The sequence below is a fragment of the Pleuronectes platessa genome, chromosome 6 (assembly GCF_947347685.1).
Source record: "Pleuronectes platessa chromosome 6, fPlePla1.1, whole genome shotgun sequence".
In the NCBI taxonomy this organism is placed as follows: Eukaryota; Metazoa; Chordata; class Actinopteri; order Pleuronectiformes; family Pleuronectidae; genus Pleuronectes; species Pleuronectes platessa.
The window spans coordinates 21,527,066-21,545,675 of record NC_070631.1 but is presented as its reverse complement, the minus strand read 5'-3'; the positions used below and the strand labels follow the sequence as shown (position 1 = coordinate 21,545,675).

The 18,610-nt window shown below is 44.7% G+C and overlaps 1 protein-coding gene across 4 annotated transcripts in view; it reads right to left on the bottom strand.

Annotated features, from left to right (window-relative positions):
• The window catches only part of agrn (agrin), a 247,112-nt gene that overhangs the window by 52,403 nt on the left and 176,099 nt on the right, over positions 1-18,610 (bottom strand). For 2 of the 4 annotated variants that reach the window (XM_053424037.1, XM_053424039.1), the window contains 7 exons: positions 13,780-13,977; positions 12,927-13,127; positions 6,831-6,976; positions 5,909-6,014; positions 3,437-3,556; positions 2,712-2,876; positions 1,569-1,712 (listed from right to left, as the gene is read on the bottom strand). In XM_053424037.1, the coding sequence (XP_053280012.1) occupies positions 1,569-1,712; positions 2,712-2,876; positions 3,437-3,556; positions 5,909-6,014; positions 6,831-6,976; positions 12,927-13,127; positions 13,780-13,977 (1,080 nt within the window). The remainder of the gene's footprint in view (positions 1-1,568; positions 1,713-2,711; positions 2,877-3,436; positions 3,557-5,908; positions 6,015-6,830; positions 6,977-12,926; positions 13,128-13,779; positions 13,978-18,610) is intronic. The other 2 variants (XM_053424038.1, XM_053424040.1) reach the window with 1 other exon arrangement.

Here is an 18,610-nt window from a genome sequence, read left to right as displayed (position 1 = left end):
GGGGCCCTCCCGCTGGTGTCGAGCTCCACCCTCCAATCTACAGCTTGGTGTTTGCAAATAGACAGTATGTAAAGATAAAGACAAATATAAAGGTTATGACTGCTCCCCAGAAGTGAAATCAATGAATCGCAATTGCCCCCTGGTGGCTGTATACAATATAGGTCATGAATTCCTCCATGTTAGTGGATGTGACAAGGACCAAATTGACAAGTCAAAGTTACAAATGCATTTTTATCAAAGATTATTTCCATCATTAGCAGTGGTTCTCTTTCAGGTAGTCTGGTTTTAATTTTTTTTTTTTATCACTACTGCGCAGCCTGTAGCTCCAAACGAAATGATCAGCTTTCATATCTGGGATGTTTTGGATTCATTTATGAAAAGTAGGAAGTGGACACGTGTTGTCCATCTTTATATAGACTGTGTGTCAGCGTGATGTTAGCATGTATAACTGTGGTTTGGGTTCAAAACAAAAGAAGTTGTATTGCATGTAGAGAATAATCTGCATTAAAGACATAATTTATGTTCTTGATCAACTAATTTAGCAAGTGGTGGCTTGTCTTGGTGGAGTGGTAGCACTAGTATTAGTAGCTAGGGTTTTAGATAACCACAACTTCCATCATGGTTGAGTTTAAACTGTGTCAAAGAGTTGGGGACAGGCTGAGGAAATCTGTATAACAGTACAGCAGTGGTAATATAATGATAAAATTGTCTATCTATCTTTATGTCACACAGTGTGACTTACACCTGGTTTCATAGACCACAGCACTTTCCCTAAACTATTTTACAGGGGTAGAAAATATGAGTAATGTCTCGTTTTGTGTAAAGGTGTGCGCTCAGGATATTCTGCCTTTGATGTCTTGGAGCCTTGGAAGTTTCCGCAGCAGGAGCCGGAGCTTGGGAACCTGCCATCGACCGGCCAACTGTGAGCGTGGGGTGTTTGCATTGTTGCAACATTAAAGAGGCTTAGCGTACCCCCCCGCTCCTGCTTTCATGTGCCACCACCTTTTCATCTGGCAGGGTGTGTGGCACAGTGCCCCACCACTGTGCCAGGATGGCTGGCTTCATTAAGCCTTTGACTTCCTGTCGATATCTGATGGTGCATCTTAATCAAGGAGCAACAGGCTCCCGCAGCATGAGCCCAACTATGCTTCAACTGGATTTTTGCTAGCGCAACCGCTGGAGCGCTTTTAATTATTAATCCAAGTGTAATCAATAGTCCTAACGCGTGGAGTACAAACATCCACGTTCAAGTGAATGGTCCAAAATGGAAGCTGATGTAAAGAAAGTAAAATATCCATGGGTGATATGTCATGTGTCAGCTGTAGACTCAAGTATTTTCCTAATCAGTATTGATCAACCTCCCTGGAGCCAATTCTTCCAGTGCCAATAGACCAGATTGATGTGAAGAGCAGACAGAGAAAGACCTGGGAGCTGCAAGGCTGATCCACGGTCAGGCGAGAGACAGAGGAACACTTAGGAAGTGTGTGTCTGGTTATGCGTGTGAGTATGAGTGTGTGTGTGTGGTTTATTAACGCTCCACTGGTTGCCTCGGCACGCTCTCTTATTACCTTTGTCGCAGCCATTCATGCCCATCTTGCTTCCGTCTGGACACACGTTGCACTTCATGCCTTTCACTCCCGTCTTGCAGGAACACAGACCTGACATCTGCTCACAGTCGTCCCGGACCGAGCCTGTGGCGTCGCAGTTACATGCTGCCGTGGAGAGGGAGACGAAAAGAGGGGTAGAGGGATTGATGAGGAAAAAGCAGCAATTCGGGACGGTGACAGTAAAAGGAATTATTACGTTTAAAGTGTGTCCGAGGCGACCTAAGCCTCTGAACCCTATTACATTGTTGTCGGGGAGTCAAGGGTTGGGAACAGTTCATCCTGCCTTAGGGGAAACTGAGAGAGGAGGAGGAGGAATATGTAACAGAAACTCAAGAAAACAACCGTAGGGAAGGACATCCACCCCATCACAGAATCAATGATGTGTGTTGTTTTTCCTGCTCTCCAGCTCAACCTGGTGTTGGTGCGCTGCCTGCTGTGTTGTTGGGTGAGTGTGTGTGTGTGTAAACCTTGTTAAGGTCAGGCCAGGGGTGAGGCAACTGCAGGCTTCCCGCTGCTGACTGAAAATACCCTGTGGCTTTGGAAGCGAATGTCCTATGATACCTCAGTGGCAGGGTACGAGCTGGTCACCATATTGCATTACAGCAAGACAAACAAGGGTCCATGACCCCAGTGCTCACTTGAATACAAAAGAATACAGACCGTCCAGTACAGTTGTGACATGACTGAAGGGCATATAAACCACTATTCTTTTTACTTTCCAACACTTCACAGATATTAATCCTAATCTTGAAGTTAACATTTACAGTCTACATGGTATAAAATACAATGTTTGTACTTTTCGAAACATGACATTTATTTACTTAATATTTCAATTCTGATTGTTTGTATTGTGGCACAGTGGCGCAATGGTTTCCCAATTCAAATCCCAGTTTGGGCATCATCTTTCTGTTTGATTTGTTCTCCCTATGTCTTTGTGGGTTTTCTCAGACATACAGATTGAAGTTAGGTTAACTATAGACTCAACTCTGTCCGTAGGTGTGAATCTACCTTTACCAACCGACTGCTCCTACTCTTGGAGTTGTGTAACAGTACAACAGTGTACACATGCTCAGTCAGCACAGACGCAAAGAGGCGTTTGCTTACGCGTGCAGCCGCTCATGTTCTCCGTCACGATGCCGCGGAAGTTCCAGAAGCCCGGCTCGCATCGGTCACACTTCTGTCCCCCGACGCCCGGCTTACAGGAACACTGTCCGGTGGCTGGGTCACATGTGCCCTTGTAGGAGCCATACGGGTTACACTGACAGGTGCCTGAGGAGAACAACAGATGTCACTTTGAGCTTCTACTGGTGGATTCTGGACTGACTCAGCTCCTTTGTAACTGGCAACAGATGACTAGTGTTTTATTATGATAGATAATCTGTATTAAAGATTTATACTGGCCAAGCATTATTCCAGAAAAAAAGCTTCCAGATAAAATGTGCTTAGGTGACTTTCCTCTCTACTGAATGTCTGCATATCCTTCTTCATGTGTGTGAATCCCCCCCCGTCCACACTGTATCCCCCTCTCTAACTGCAAAATGCAGCGTTTTCTCCTTCATTTATCATTCGTCAAGATCATCAGTCATCAGATGATTTCTATGTTGATACAGTGTGAGATTATCATAATTATTCCTTGGATTAAGATGAAACGTTCTCGGCTCTGCAACTTTGCAAATGTAAAAAGTCAAGGACAATAAGGCCTGTGTGCTGAAACAGCCTGATAGTATCTACGGTCCCCCCCCCCCCCCCCCCCCTAATGTGAGCGAACGCGTCAACAGAACTCGGGAGCACAGCAGAGGGTCACGGGCGGGACGGGGAAGAGGACTTACTGGGACATCCAGCCAGTCCGACTCCTGAGGCAGCCGTCATGTTGTCGGAGCAGCAGCCGTACACAGACAGACTGCAGTGCTGAGCCGCTTTCAGCACAGGCAGAGATGTGGCTGTAATCACTGATGAGGGAGGAAGGAAAAGTAGAGGAGAGATAGGGGTGGGGGGGGGGGGGGGGGGATGGCACAAGGAGATGGAGGAAGAACACCAACATTTGAGTGGGATTTAGACGACACAATCTCAGAACAACGTGTAACTTTTTTCGCCAACAATGAGTTTGGCTCGGAGGGGGGGAGCAGAGGTGGTGGAGAAGCTGGCAGTCGGCTTCAAGATAACGATTCTGTTTTCTACTTTCCCCCACAATGGCTCAAAATCAGGACGAAATGATTCTACTTCCTCCAGTGAAAACAAACAATGGCGTCTCTGGTGAGTGTGCCGGAGAGGACATTCGCCACCCACTTGGAGGCATGTTCTCTTTCTCATTTGTTCTTTTCTAATATTATGGAATTGTGCCGCTGCCCCACAACCTTCCAGATTTTTTTATTTTATATTTTTTAAATAAATAAATGCTGCATAATGTGAAGGAATGAGCCAAGCGGTTCTCTGCCTGTGCACAGTATGTGGAGAGCCTCTTTGTCTAAGGATGTGCCAGCCTTCACACCAGTGTGACAGCTCCGGTTACAAAACTACATTCAACAAAATAAAAACAAATGTGTTCCCGGAACCTTGCACTTCTTCTGAAATTGGAAGAGAATGACAGAACATACAGTGGGAGGATAAGGGCGTCTGTTTAATGGCAGAGGCAAAACAATATCATTGTGCTCGTTCTCTCAAGGCTTTGGAGGGAAAGAAGGGAAGTTGTGGAAACAGAAAGCCGGAAAGCCGAAATCTTCCCCTTGTCTTTTTTCCCTCTGTCTCTTTCGATTCCCCTCCCGATCTCTTTTTCTTGTGTTGCTCATTTGAGCATTGGAGTTTGGAGGCTGGAGATACCGCGGCCATAAATCACAATGTTACTGGTGTGGATATGAGCCTCAGCCTAATGCTGACGACTCGGCTCACTCTTTTTTTTTTCTCCCCCGAGCTTTTCCCACTCCAGAGATGGTCTTTGGACACAGTTCATTAAACTTGCCACTTTCCTGCGCTCCATTTAGCTATCTGTACTGAGCCTATTAGAACAAGGAGAACTTTTAATTTCATATGTTCTTCCACCCCTCAAGGGTTTTTCCTCTCCAGTAGCCATTGTCCGGCACAATGCAGCTCACTGTGATGTACAATATTGCCCTCGCGTTTTCCAGGTCTGTGCTTTCTCTGCCTGTAGCCATGTTTTTTATTCCTCCGAGGGAGCATCTGCACGTCTGCTTGTCTACTAAACCAATGAGTTCTGTATTTCTTTGGATTTCACAGAAATCCTTGACCCAGATTTGAGTTTGCAGGCATTTATAAAGGATGGTTTGAAGTGCTGTAAGAGGCAAACTTTACAAATGTGTGCGCAGCAGATGACACTGTTGATGACAAGCCTGCAATAGTTCTTAAAAAAAGGTTTCTTTGGTGCTCCGCTACTGACAGGTAGCGTGTTTTCCTTCTTTGCTATCGGAGTTGAGGTCAAGCCGAGTTTTCTCCCTCCATAGTTAATGTGGAGGGCAGTGAAATTCCCAAAGATCTGAGTCTTTCTTTTCCATCAGCCAATAGGAGAGGAGAGCCCAGAGGTCTTGTACCCATAGAGGGCTCTCCAAAAGAAGGATTGATTATCCACGGATGGTAGAGAAGCGTGACAGTCAGTGCCCAAGGAGGCCAGCTTAGGAAGGAGAAGAATCTGTAGGGATGTGTGTGAAAACACAGGCAGCTCGCTCATTCTCACTCCCTCTTCAACTCTCTCCATCCTCCTCTCTTTTAGAGCCGAGGGGAATCAAAGAGGCCGCGATGATCACACCAAATCCCTTAAGTGCATTTTGCTCTGCTCCCCGACCTGAGCTTCCATCGGAGGCAAAAGCTCGCAAGGAAGAACGAACCTTCGCTACTTAACCACAGGTCTGACAACTAATATGCATGATAGATGGCACTCATTTACATTCAGTCTTTTTTCTCTCTTTTTTTAAGTAAGTGGGGTAAAGTGGTATCCTGAGGGTTAGGAAACAAGCTTGTGAGCACAAGTTTAATGGTTTGAATTGTCAGAATATCTGGCAAGGAAAAAGGCATCATTATCTTTATCTGTACACACGGGCCTGTGAGAGAGATTCTTAACTGGCCGTCCTCAGAGGAGCGGCTCTTTAACCACAACCTTCTCTTGGTTGATTTGCTTCAGGCTACAGTGGTCACACAACAGCAGTGCTGTCAGAATCATAATCCATCTACACACTATTTCTACCCCATCAGTGGATGAAATGAGTGGAGAAATGTGATGTCAATGACAATGAGTCTTGGTGAGGTTTGCTTCTTTGCCATGTCACTAGCTGTGAGTGGTGTGATGCACCAACCTGCACACGGTCCCTGATTCTGAATCAACAAGTGCTGTTGATTCTCACATCTGGCCTTCTTCAGCTCGCACTCGTTGCTGTAGTTTTTGCCATTTGAGCCACAAACCTGCAAAAAAAACAAAACAAAGTTGGATACTGCACAACATGCGGTTTAATCCACAATTCAATGTCATACTTTTAATGTGAAAGTTAATTTAAGTGCATGGAAACAGTAGTGTGTTTAAAAGTATGGTCTTCACAATCATCATTTTTTTATGTGATACACGACAACTGAGAAAATTACTACTGTGGTGTGGAACAGGATCAGAAAGCAGATCCAGGATTTTGTTTCTCCAATTGAAAACCAATCCGAACAGATATTTGTAATATTTGAAATCTGAGTGTGTGCAATTTGGTGCAAAACCAAATAAAAGAAACAAGGAGCCACTGAATTGAAATGTGGGGCATAAGGGGGGGCTGCTGCGCCTCAGTGGAGGTATATCTACTCTACCAAGTGCCCTTCTAGTTTCAGGATAAGTTGTTCAGAAGTACCATTAACTGGAATGTCAATTTTGTGCAATGTTTGAGCACCGTTTTTTTCCCCTTATGTGTCACTTGAATATGTTGGTGATCTTTTGGCACCAGTTTTTCCATCATGCTTCAAAGATGGTTTCAATGGTAATTGAGTCAGTGAGTCATTTTCAGGTCTGCATTTCATAAAATCATATAAATCTTGTAAAAGTTATTTGCAATAACTACTAATCTAAATTGAATTGATCCTTAGTTAACTGTGGATACGCAGTCATAACACTATTTGTCTCATGTTTGTGTGTCGCACTTTGTAACTCTCAGACATAATATGGACCCTAATTGCATCATTTGAAGTGTGTTTAGGGAATAAAGCATGTGAGTGGTTGTGGAGTGGTGCTGAAGGCAGCCGTACCGGGTTGTGAGGCACACTCTGGCAGCTGAAGTCACACACGCATCGGTCCTCCTCTGCATCCTCATCCCACGAGCCTCCAAACATGCGGCAGCGGTCCTGCTCGCAGCTCTCCACTCCTGAGCCTGACCCTCCCGAGCCGCAGTCTGCTTCAGACACCATAAACACACAAAATCACATTAATAAAACATACACAAGCACAAGGGGGAGATGCCCCTTTTATCAGCACATCAGATGAAGTGTGCTAGTTGCTTTTCTCTTTATGGTACAGCTTCATTTATACACCGGGAACATCACAAACTGAAGATCATTTACATTTCCCTCACGCTGGTTGCAGAGAGAGAACCAAAGGCACTGTTGGTAAAACAAGATAATGACCCACCGTAGTGAGGGCAAGAGACTGACTAAATAAATTAAGAACATCTCTGCACCACCAGCGAGGCATCCTTTTCATTTCAATTAAATCACACCCGAAAAGGGGGGGGGGATTATTAACTCTGGCCTCCAAGTGTGCAGGGAGAACTGGTGGCCTCCTTTATGGGTGCCTGCTCCCTGATATGAGACTGCCGCTAATTGCAAAGTCAAATCTAATTATCTCCTGAAAGTTTCAAGAAAGTTGGCCCAGCAAATATTTAAGGGCAGCACTAAAAGGCTTCTTTTTTTTTTTTTTTTAAAAGAGAACTCCTCTTGTGCGCTGCTCAAGCCGACATCGTGTTCCTGGTAAAAGAAGCAGCAAACAAAAATCACTAATCACTATGCAGGATTTGTGCCTTCACAAAACTGCCCTCATTGTTGACCTGCTGTGCAAACTTTAGAGAAGATAAGGAAAAACAGATTCGAGACGGTAGAAAAAAAAACGTTTCCAGCAGCCCTGCTTGATGTTTCATTTATGAAAAACAAATCGGGGGCTGTTGCCGACTGCAGGCTACGAAAGGGGGAGGATCCGGCTTTTGAAGTTGCAAATTTCACCTACAGTGAAACTCCTGGGGGAGATTATGGTGAGCGTGTGTGAAGGCAGGGAATGAAAGCAGTCAGCAAGAAATGATGGAGAGAATATCAGACGGAGAGCGAGAGCGAGAGGAACGTTGGGGGCTTGCAGAAAAAGTTCATCTGAAACAAATTTGTTATTCAAAAAATGGAAAGAACGCAGACCAGCTAAAAGCTGCCGGTGCAGCTGAAAGGCTCAAAAGGTAATCAAGGTGTATCTTCCTCTGTCTGTCTACTTTTAGGGCTCATTCCACTCTGTATTGACGCGCCACTGCTAATGGTGAAATCAATGTCGCAGTGATGGAAGTGTCACTTAGCATAGCCCATCTTCTAAAGCAGATTATGGAGCAGGTCACAGTGCGGGGGAGGGGCTGGGGCCCATGAAGCTCTGGTCTGGTCTTTGACATGGGTCACCAGGAATGGGCTGTGACAGCTCTGAGGGGTCGATACAGCGGGGCGGGACTGGTGAGGTATGTGTGTGGTGCTTTACAAAATTAAATCACATTAGTTGGAATAACATTAGTTTTATTCAATAATGAAGCTGGAGCTTTGTGGTCAGGCCACATCTCCTGAATCCATCAGAACTCGTTAAAGATTCGCTCTTTCTTCATTTTGAAGCGGCAGCACCTCCGACCCTCTTCCTTGAGCTTGTATTTTGCTCTTGCAGCTCATCGATTGCGAGCCCGCAGTCCGAATTAAACATAACATTTTGTGATGGGGCTAATGGTCTCGGTTAGTGGTTTCCAACTGCCACTGACTGTATCGCAGGTCGACTGGCGTACGACTTGAAAGCAGAGAAATAAGAGCTGAGACCCTCAGTGGGCCGACTGTGCCTGTGTACTGTACGCCAGCTCAGCAAGACAGCAACACAAGGGGAAATGCAGGAGCAGCCAATTCATATTCCGCTCAGGCCCCCTTACAGAGACAAGATAAATAAATAAAAGAGGTAAGACATTAGAACAGAATGAATAAAAGTGAAGGGCAAAGAGGGGTCCTAATTAGCTGTTGCTCTTTCATGTGCCCACCACCCGCGCTGCCTAGGAACCTTTCAATTAATACATCCCCAGCTATGATGGCTGTATCAGCTATTCTCTCTGCTCTGCCCATCCGTTCCTTTTTACTCAATCATGTCAGGAGCCAGAGTCTATTTAGCCGAGGGAGCTCCATTAAGAAGACAGGATTCAGCGGCGGCGGGGAGAAAGGAAATGAATAGCATGAGAATAATGTCCATGAAAGACGGAGGAGAGAAAAAAACATCACAAGGATTTGACGGCGCAAATAATAGAGGAAGTGATGGAGAAGGGGCTTTTGTCAAAGCTGTCCAGAAGTGTGTGTGTCCGAGAAAGAAGAAGAGAAAGAGAGGGTAAATAGTGGAGGGATGGCAAGAGGTGAACCAGATTAGCTGTGTCAACATCAGTGACTCCGGGAGTGACCGGTATTCTCATGGAGCCTCTGTTGTCACGACCTGTGTGAATGTCAACTCGGGTTTTATCATTTGAAATCACGGCGAGGATCGAAAATGACAGCGGCGTTCGCCCGGGGAAGCGGTGTGGCGCCACTCTCCTCTGTTTTCCCTCCGTCTATCAGTCACTCACACGAGCGACTCTGCTCAGGGAGTTTATCCAAATAAAAGTTCCCATAGGATAGAGAGGGATTGAGCGTCCCCAGCCTAGTGGCGGCTGCTTGAAGAAGGCACAGGGAGAGAAAGAAGCTAGCTCCCTTAGCAGAAGGTTACAGGGCATGTGATGGATGGAGCATGGAGGTAAAATCCGCTGATCTCACGCCGAGGAGCTCCCCCCCCCCCTCCCGGGCTCGCACTTTACTTCTCTTGTTTTTACCCCATTAGGGTTGAGGGCTGTGTTTATCTGATCAGTTTGATTTGAGGAGCGGGGTGGGGGCCGTGTATCACTGTGTGATCCCGCGCTCATAATCGTGTTTATTAAATGTCTATTCAATTAAAAAAGGTCTGGAAAACCCCTGTAGGTGATACACGGCTCTCAGTCGCCACTTTGTCAGTGTCGAGGAAAGGAGCTGAGGCCAGGCCTACCCGAGTGTGAAATTAAACAGGTGATAAATTTCCCTGTATGGCCAACAGTGGGCACACTGTCATTTTTCATTACTGCTAAATAAAAGGTAGGAGAAAACAACTTCCACATTTAAGCTTTGTGTTCCCCCCCCAGCAAGACTAATGAGGATGGTTTTTAAGTCGGCTCTACGTAAGAGAATTAATCTCATGTTCACTCCCTCCTCTGGCTTATCTTAGATATGAAGTATGGAGGAGTGTGTGTGTGTGTGTGTGTGTGTGTGTGGGGGGGGGGGGGTTGTTCACACGGATGATGTAGAGCTTTGCTGCTGTCTACAACAGTGCCAGAAAATACAGTCTTTGGTATTACATTTTGCGACAGGGTGCTGTATTAAAAAATATGTACTCCTAATTTCGCCAAACCTACCCCACAAATATCCCGGGGGGGGGGGGGGGGGGGGTAGTATCCCACATACACAGACATTTTGAGGGGAAAAACAGCAACTTGATTTTGTTCGTTTAACAATCACACCAGACTTCCTGTGGAGGGTGTGCTTCAGAATTTAAAAGGACTGAGGACAGAGCCGGCAGAAAATAAAAAGAAAGAAACATGACTAGCGGACGCCCCTAGGGGAAAATGTATCGATTTCAGACGATCCCATCTCCACCCCCATCTGTGAAAGCATCGGTGCCCCTTTTGTCGAGAGGCACAATTTCGACGGAGAGGAGTGCCAAACGGAGAGAGACATAAGGGGTTGGGAGGCATGGGGCGAAAAGAAGAAGAAGACAAATAATCTATTGTGTAAGCCAGGTGGTTTTCTCCGAAATCAAAATGAGAAAGTGATGGAAGAAAAGGAGGACGTTCAGTGACATATGAGAGAGGAATAAAGCAGGAAAAACTAAGCCATCAGGCACCCCAAGCAAAGCCAAGCCTCTGGGTGGGTGGAATACAGCATCTCTGCCTGATACCACACAACACAAGACAATGAGGACAGAGTGTGTGGGTGCCTGTGTGTGTAGTGACAGTGATTCTGCATCGCGGGCGAACAGTTTCACATTTCCTCATGCTCCAAATACAAAAAAGGTCACTTGTCTCCGTCAATGAAACAGTGCTAAATCGACCACAAGGAGCTTTGGCGGCACCATTCGGCTCACAGGCCCCGGGCCAGTATGACAGACAATGGCGGAGAGAAAAAATGAAAAGAAAGAAACACCCCCGGCTAGCAATCAAAAAGGAAGTTGGTTCCTCTCATCTCTTTCTGCCGTGTTCTCCATCTACACCCTTTTCTTCTCTCCAGCCATCCCTCCCGCTGGCAGGTATAATCTGCTCCCCTTCACACCTTGTCAGAGGATGACTGCGTTTCTCGGAGACGGCCCAGCAGCCACAGGGGGAACGGCACCGCTGCCGTCTGCATGACAACCAGAGGTGGGCCGCGATGCGCTCCCTCCAGAGTCGTCCCCGAGACGGGGCCCGGGCGAGGGACTGTGATGTGCTGCCTCGCTCTGTCAGCGCTGATCGAGATGTGATTTGCACGGCGAATTAGAGCTCATTTACAGAGTTTGCGGGGGGGGGGGGCGGCGGAGCAACGGGCGTAGAAATCAGGGGACGCTCACATTAAGGGCCATCGGTCACACACGTAAAGCATAATTGGATAGAAGGGCTTGATGAAATACATAACGTCAATTTCTCAAACATGAGCTGGTATTCAATAGCTGTGACAGCAGCCCCTAATAAAAGCCAAGTGAAATGACTTGGGTTATCAAGACTCATGAGAAATGTCTGCAGGGACGCTCCCTGTTGTTTTAACAGAACCTAGAGCTGCTTCTAAACCTGCCTGTAGGGAACGGTCCCCCAGTTCTCGAGCCTCTTCAGAATAATTCCTCGTGATTGGTCAGTCCTCCTCAAACAGCTCTACAATACACTGTCACTTGTTACTGTTTGTGAGCTGGACGTTGTGTGCAGAGCTTTTTATAAACAGTCGATGGTTCAGAGTGAAGTTAGGAAACTTTGGGTTCATCCTACCTGGTTCATCTGCTATGAAGATTTTATAGTCAATGTTTTTCATTAAATTAAACTGAATTTGCTTTATCACTGTTCAAGTGTGTTGTTTATATTTATGTTTGAATGATTTACTGAACTTCCTTTATTTTTGCAAATATTACATGTCGGCTATTTCGGAGGTTCACAACTTTTCTAAATAAAAGCTCTCTGGTTCAGCTTGACAATAGGCATTACAGCTGGAAAAGGAGCATTGTGCTCTTACTTTGAAGACATACTGCAAAACAGAAAGTGATTATCGTTCAAATTATTGATTGAATATCTGTGTCAGTCTGATTTGGTGAAATAACAATTTAAAATAAAATAAAAACTAATTATATACCTATTATATTTTGGGAATTGGTAGGTAGATATTATTCTCACTCTCCAATATACATTCCTAAGTACTGCGTTGATAATACTTCACACTAAAAGCCTGCAACGAAAAGGGGAGCTTTGTGCTTTGTACGTTCGAAAAAAATGTGACAATTTAAAACCTTTTAATAAAATCGTACAAGAAGGGTTTGAAATAGAGGATTTGAAAGGGAGCAAAAAAAGCTAATAAAAATGGAGGAAGTATTGAATTGCATTAACAAGAAACAGCAGCAAGAGAGAAGAGGAAGCAGCACAGAAACAGGGAGGCTTGTTATGAGCTTGGCTTTATGTGCTCTTGAGGTAAATAAAGAACCTGCTATCCTGCCTCTATTTACGGCAGCTGAGGAAATGAGATGCACTGATACACAAACAAACAAGACAGGCAAAGCATGAAGATTATCAGCTCTAAAATATACAGTTGACCTGAACTTAATCAGCCAGAAGTCATTTCTGTTCCAGTAACAGGCTTTTTCTTCTTTTTATGGCCACACAGTGACTCTCGCCTCATCTTTTGCTGTGTTAACCTGTTGGCATCCTGCTGGTGGCATATGCAACCATTATGAAAAATCCACAGATGACTGAATACTGTATCACAGGTCAGTTGATAAAGATAATTACGCCAGCGCAATGGCCGACTGGTTAACATAATTACTCCATTTCAAAGTCCATTTCCTACCTTCATCACAGCTGCCGGCTTTAGCCACATCAATCCTGCTCTTCTGCATGCAGGAGTACACTCCCAGTTCACACTTGTTGTCGTAGGTGGTGCCGTCGCTGCCGCACACCGGCGATAAGGACTCGCCGGAGCACTCTGGGCACTTGCACTTATTCTGGACACACCGGGCACCCCAGGCACAAACTGTGCTGCCACATGTTTCTGTATCACACACACACACACACACACACACACACACAGCAGAGGGACGATTCAGAGCAGGAAGGGAAAAATAAATATTCATGGAGCTAATGGATTTTATTCTCACCAGAACTAAAAATTCATCTCTGGAATGGATATTCAAATGAGATCAGACCACTTCTTTCTTACACACACATTCCTCAGTAATTTCCCATTTGAGTTTTTGGTAATAATATGACCTGCAAGCCTGCAGCTTTATAAGTAACCTTATTTTTTATATCAAAATTGTATTCAGAGCCTGAATAAAAAGAACGGAGTACATCTTTGTCTAAACTTAAAATTCATGCTTAAAATCCTTTATTACATCCATTAAGGAGGTTATGTTTACACCCCTGTTCTTTTGTTTGTTGATTGGTTTTGTTTGTTTGCTAATAATATATTGCTCAATCATTTTACTTTCTTTAACACTGTGAGAAGCGTTTTTTGACATTTTGTCTGATTTCTAAGGGGATTATCTTGATAAATAGGAACATTTGGGCCATTGGCTACAATAAATGTCAGCAATTTGGTGCAGCTTGATTGACTTAAGTCTTTTTATCTGATGTTGATACTAAAAAAAGAAGATACCATCTCACTATGGGACACATACCATATAAACATGCGCATTACTTACTGCACTCTCCTTGGCTGGACACTCTGAGGTCCATCTGTTGTGTGCAGGCCCAAACATTCAGCTCACACTCGCTGTTGTAGGTGGTGCCGTCGCTGCCACACACAGGCTGGTGGGAGTCCACACACTCCGACGTGCACACACACTGTCCGCTCTGGGCATCACAGATTGCCCCGAAAGAGCAGTTGGCACAAGACTCATCTAGGGTGGTGAAAAGGGAGAAGGAGAAGGCTCAGTGGCTGTGTCTTTATGTGAGCGTGTCTCAGGTGTTATTACGACTCTGGTGGCAAGTTGGCTTTAATACATATACCATACTTTTGGAAAATGTGAGGTCACTTTTACACTTTTTATATTGGATTTGATCCAATTTGCTGGCAGACCAGCAAATTGGATCAAATCTATTTTGTTTCATTAATCTGAAAATGCGTTGAAGCGGATTTCAAATTCAAACTGAAATGGATATTCAGCAAAGGAATTAGCTTCTGCCATTCTTTGGTCAGCTTTGCTCTGTAAATCTTCACATTAAACTACATCACTATGTTCACCATGGTAATCTTAGCCAATAGTCATAATATAAACCATTGGTCTTAGCACATATAAATTGATTTGAAATCCTTTAGAAAGGCACAAACCTGTCTGTTAAAAGGTTCAACAGTTCACATGCATGTGGGAGCTAAAACCCAAGCCATGAAATTCTAAAATAAATTCCCCACCAGACAGAGTTCTAGAGAGGAACGGATCTGAGGAAGAGGATAAAAGGAAAAATGCTAAAGCACGGGGATGTTCCCAGGAGCAGGGTGGGCTCCATCACAGGAGAAACCACCCAAAACAAATTTTTTTTTAGACAGCTGAAACTGAATAACTGAACACACAGAGCTTCAGAGGTTCTCTGCAAAAAAAGCTCCATCAATCAGCACTTTATGGGAGAGTGGTCAGAACTGAAACTACTCCTGAGAGAAAGCCACACGACAGGCTGGATGTAGTTTGCCAAATGACACTTAAAGGACCCTGAACGCATAAAGGAAAAAGATTGTCTGGTCTGATGAGACAAGCATTGAACTTTCTGGCCTGAATACCGATTGCTGTATCTAGTGAGGCAGGTGGTGCCAGGTACTCCTCATCACCTGGCTACTGACGTTCCTTTGGGGAGGTATGGAAGAAACGCTGCCAACATTATCTTTCAGGGATGCTTCTGAGCACCAGGTACCAGGAAAGTGGACAGACATGAGTGAGAAAAGTTTCACTTTCCGGTTATTTACCACTTTGAAAGGTTTTTCATATCTATTCTACGATCCACAGCGCTCCTAGTGTATCGGGCAGAGGATTTCTACATTTGCTCTCCAAAAAACCTGCCTTGAGATACCGAAACCCCCTTGAAGACATTTTTAGGTGATTCACTTGGAGCGTTTTGAGGAACTGCCTGCAGGTAATAGCGTAGCGGACTCAGCCGGTGTTCACGGTGCAGGCTGAGGTCACACGAGGGCAGGAGATGAAGGAGAAAGCAAACTCGAGGCCTCGCAGAGAGAGACTCGGCCTGCAGTAGACGCACCTCTCCCTCTGACACCAATTACTCCTCGAAGACTGCATTAGCGCAGTTCACTATCACATTCAATTAGGGCCAGGCTAATAACCGCTGCTGATTGAGCACTAATTGAGAGAGGCGAGGCTGGCCGCTGGACCCTTCCACATTATTAATCTGTTTATTACTCTTTTAGACTCTCTCATTTCATTCATCTCTCCATCTAGTGCTGGCACCCGCTCCCTTCCTGGATTAACAGCCTTGACTGTGAACTGGTTATGGTTGTATATGACACTTAGAACATAGTACGCTGCATGTAGAAGCAATAGACTGTATATAAGCACAATGTCCTATGACGTCAGACCTATAGAAGAACAAGACGAGTGGAGTGTACAGGATCAATGGTTCCTCTAAATCAACTTATTTTTTTAGTTTGAGGCAATTATTTGTGGTATTTTGATTTATTAGTTACAATGGAGGGAATTTTAATTTAAGCAAATAAGTGGCAACAGTTCTGGAAGTCTCTTTCTTCTTTTAACCTGACAATGCCTCTGTGCATGAAGCCAGACATATACACATTGTCAACAAGGGATTTTCTGTGACAGAATAAATACATATAAAATGTAAGGGTCTTAAAATGGGGGGGGGAAGGAGGAGGTTCCTCTGTGGTTGCGGCAGCTATAAATCAGGAAGTGGCGATAGCGAGTGTTGTCCTTTATCAGGCACTGCGTCCTGATAGGAGCCTCGCTTCTTTATCAGCTCTTGCTCCTCGCACCTGGCTCTCCACGGTGCCTGATCCTCCGGGAAGCATGCATCGCAAACAGACAGGAATGGAGGGGAGCTTCAGTTCAAAGGCAGGGAAAGAGGGGGGAATTATCGCCATTACTGTTCATATTAAGATGTCCACTTTCTGTCATCTCATTCAAATACCTCACACGTCCGCCCGTGCAAGAGCCTCCGCCGTCTAACACAACATCAAAGGAAAAGGCTTCTCATGTCAGGTCTAATAAAAACGACTGCTTTATCCCAAAATTGAGCTGGAAGAGTAAACTAAAAGAGATTTGACCCAGGTTATCACCTTGCTCTATTCAACTGCAGCTGAGCCGAGCTTTGAGCCAACACAGGAACACTGCTGAGTGAATATGGGATGATATCTGTGAAGTGTTCATCACAGTCCTGACGTGAGTCTGGCAATGTGGCATATTAAATGCAAGCTGCTGTTGTGGGAAACCAGTTTGGTAGTGGGAGAATCTACATTTCTTATGGGTCTAAAGCTGTACTTCAAAAATTGAATTCAACAATGGTCTTTTTGTACTTTAATTCAGGACCTGCCGAGGGGCCCACTACACATCACGTACATGAGAAGCAACAATTTGCAAAGGGATATTTGGTGGTGCCAAGCGCTTCAGTTAATCTGTTATTGTCTTTCCCATCCATAGAAGTGTTGGGCGCTAATTAAGAAATTAATTACATGAAGCTTGGAAATGAGTTTTTAATACAAACACTTACTTTGGGTTTATTAGGTTAGATTTAGAGTTTACGGCTGTAAAACACAAATATTTCAAAAATGTCCACAACTGAGTGAATGATTGTATCACTACTTGTATATGAAAAGTAATAACACAATAGGTCACTGCATCATGCAATTAAGTAATGTATGAGAGTATAACACAAAGATGGTAGTTATTTTGACAACCTTTCCAATTTTCCTCTTGTGTCTAACTATCAAAGCAAACTTATTTTCTTTAGCTGAGGACCTGCTGAATTTAGCCAAGGTCCCCCAGTAACAAACACTGCTAACTTGTGATGCCCGCTGACAGCTGCCGTTGTTGTGTTTGATGTTACCGTTTATGGTTTTGGAAGCGAGCGTGAGGAACAGGGGCAGGGTGCTATGAAAAGTGGCCTTGAAAGTATGAAGGATTGAGTCATTGAGGAGTAAGAAAAAAAGCAAAGGGCCTCCAGCTCTGCAGCGTTTTGTTGATATCCTCAGTGGGAAAACTCTGAATTGTGGCCGAGGGGGTCTGGGCTGAATATTACCTCAGGATTAAGCAGAAAGAAGTAGGCTGGTTTGTGTTTTGAAGGTTTGTGAACATGCCTGGATGATAACAACTCCCCTGTCGATGGCTGCCTGGCCAACATACCATTAACTCTGCTCCCCTCTCCCTCTGCTCCTGCTCATCCTATTTACCTCCATCTACTCTCCTCCCTCCATTTATTACTTTCCCCACCCTTTTTTCCCCTCTGCCCTCCATTTTACTGCCGTCTCTGACCACTCTCACGCTGCTGGTGTGACCTATATTTCCTAGTCAACTGTGTATATCATATCTGTAACCTGTGGGGGGGGGATTTGTTATTTCCCTTCTTTTTTTTTTCTCGGCACCTCTGCTCTCATTTGTTTGGCCAAAGCTATACGAACAGCCCTTTTATCCGAGGCAACTGATATCCAGCTGGGGGGTCTATTAACCGAGCACACCTCTAGCAGCCCACCTCACAAGGTCGCCTGCCACTCAGGCGCGGGTGAAGAAAAAATCTCGGAATAATAAGAAATGTCACTCATATCGCTACTGGGTTGCATCTGAGTCATTTAGATAACCACTATTTTTCCGGCCCAGAGGGAAGGAAATGAAATCATAGCAGCGCCCATGAGAGACTGTGGCTAAACACACACAAACACACACGGCTTAACACACGTGACATTATATCCCACCTTCTGCTGCCCTCACCCGCGTCTCCTAAGATCATAGTTTTGAGTCATCGAGCCATAAATATTTTTTACAGTGCATTTGGTTGGAAATAACAAAACAGAGCCAGTAAAAAATATTAATATTTTTCTACGGCTATAAAAACTACAGATATGAAAACATATAAAGACAGATTGTATGTGGCAGAGAGAAAACTAAAGCAATAAATCTGGACATGAATTAATGCCGATTAACAGTGAGTGTTATTATTTAGTAGTATTACTATACTGAGTATAGTATTTGGGTGTCACAGGAAATTCTATCTTTATTCACCACTTTCTTCCATTGCTGCTGCCAACTTTTAGTTCCAATGCTTAGAAGGCCATCTGAGAGTAGAATATATTATCCTCCTCTCTCTCCCTTACTGCTCTATAAACATGTACAGTGTGTTAGTGATGGGAAGAGCCTGTGATAATTAAGTGAGATAATAGCTTGAGTCAGTCAGTTGTTATGGGGCTGAATAAGGTCCACTGAAGCTGTGCAAACAGCCCAGAAATAACCCCCATCATCATAGCCATCATTCCTCGGCTGGCTCCAGCCCGGCAAGCCGATGCCTCAGCATTTTTATGGCACC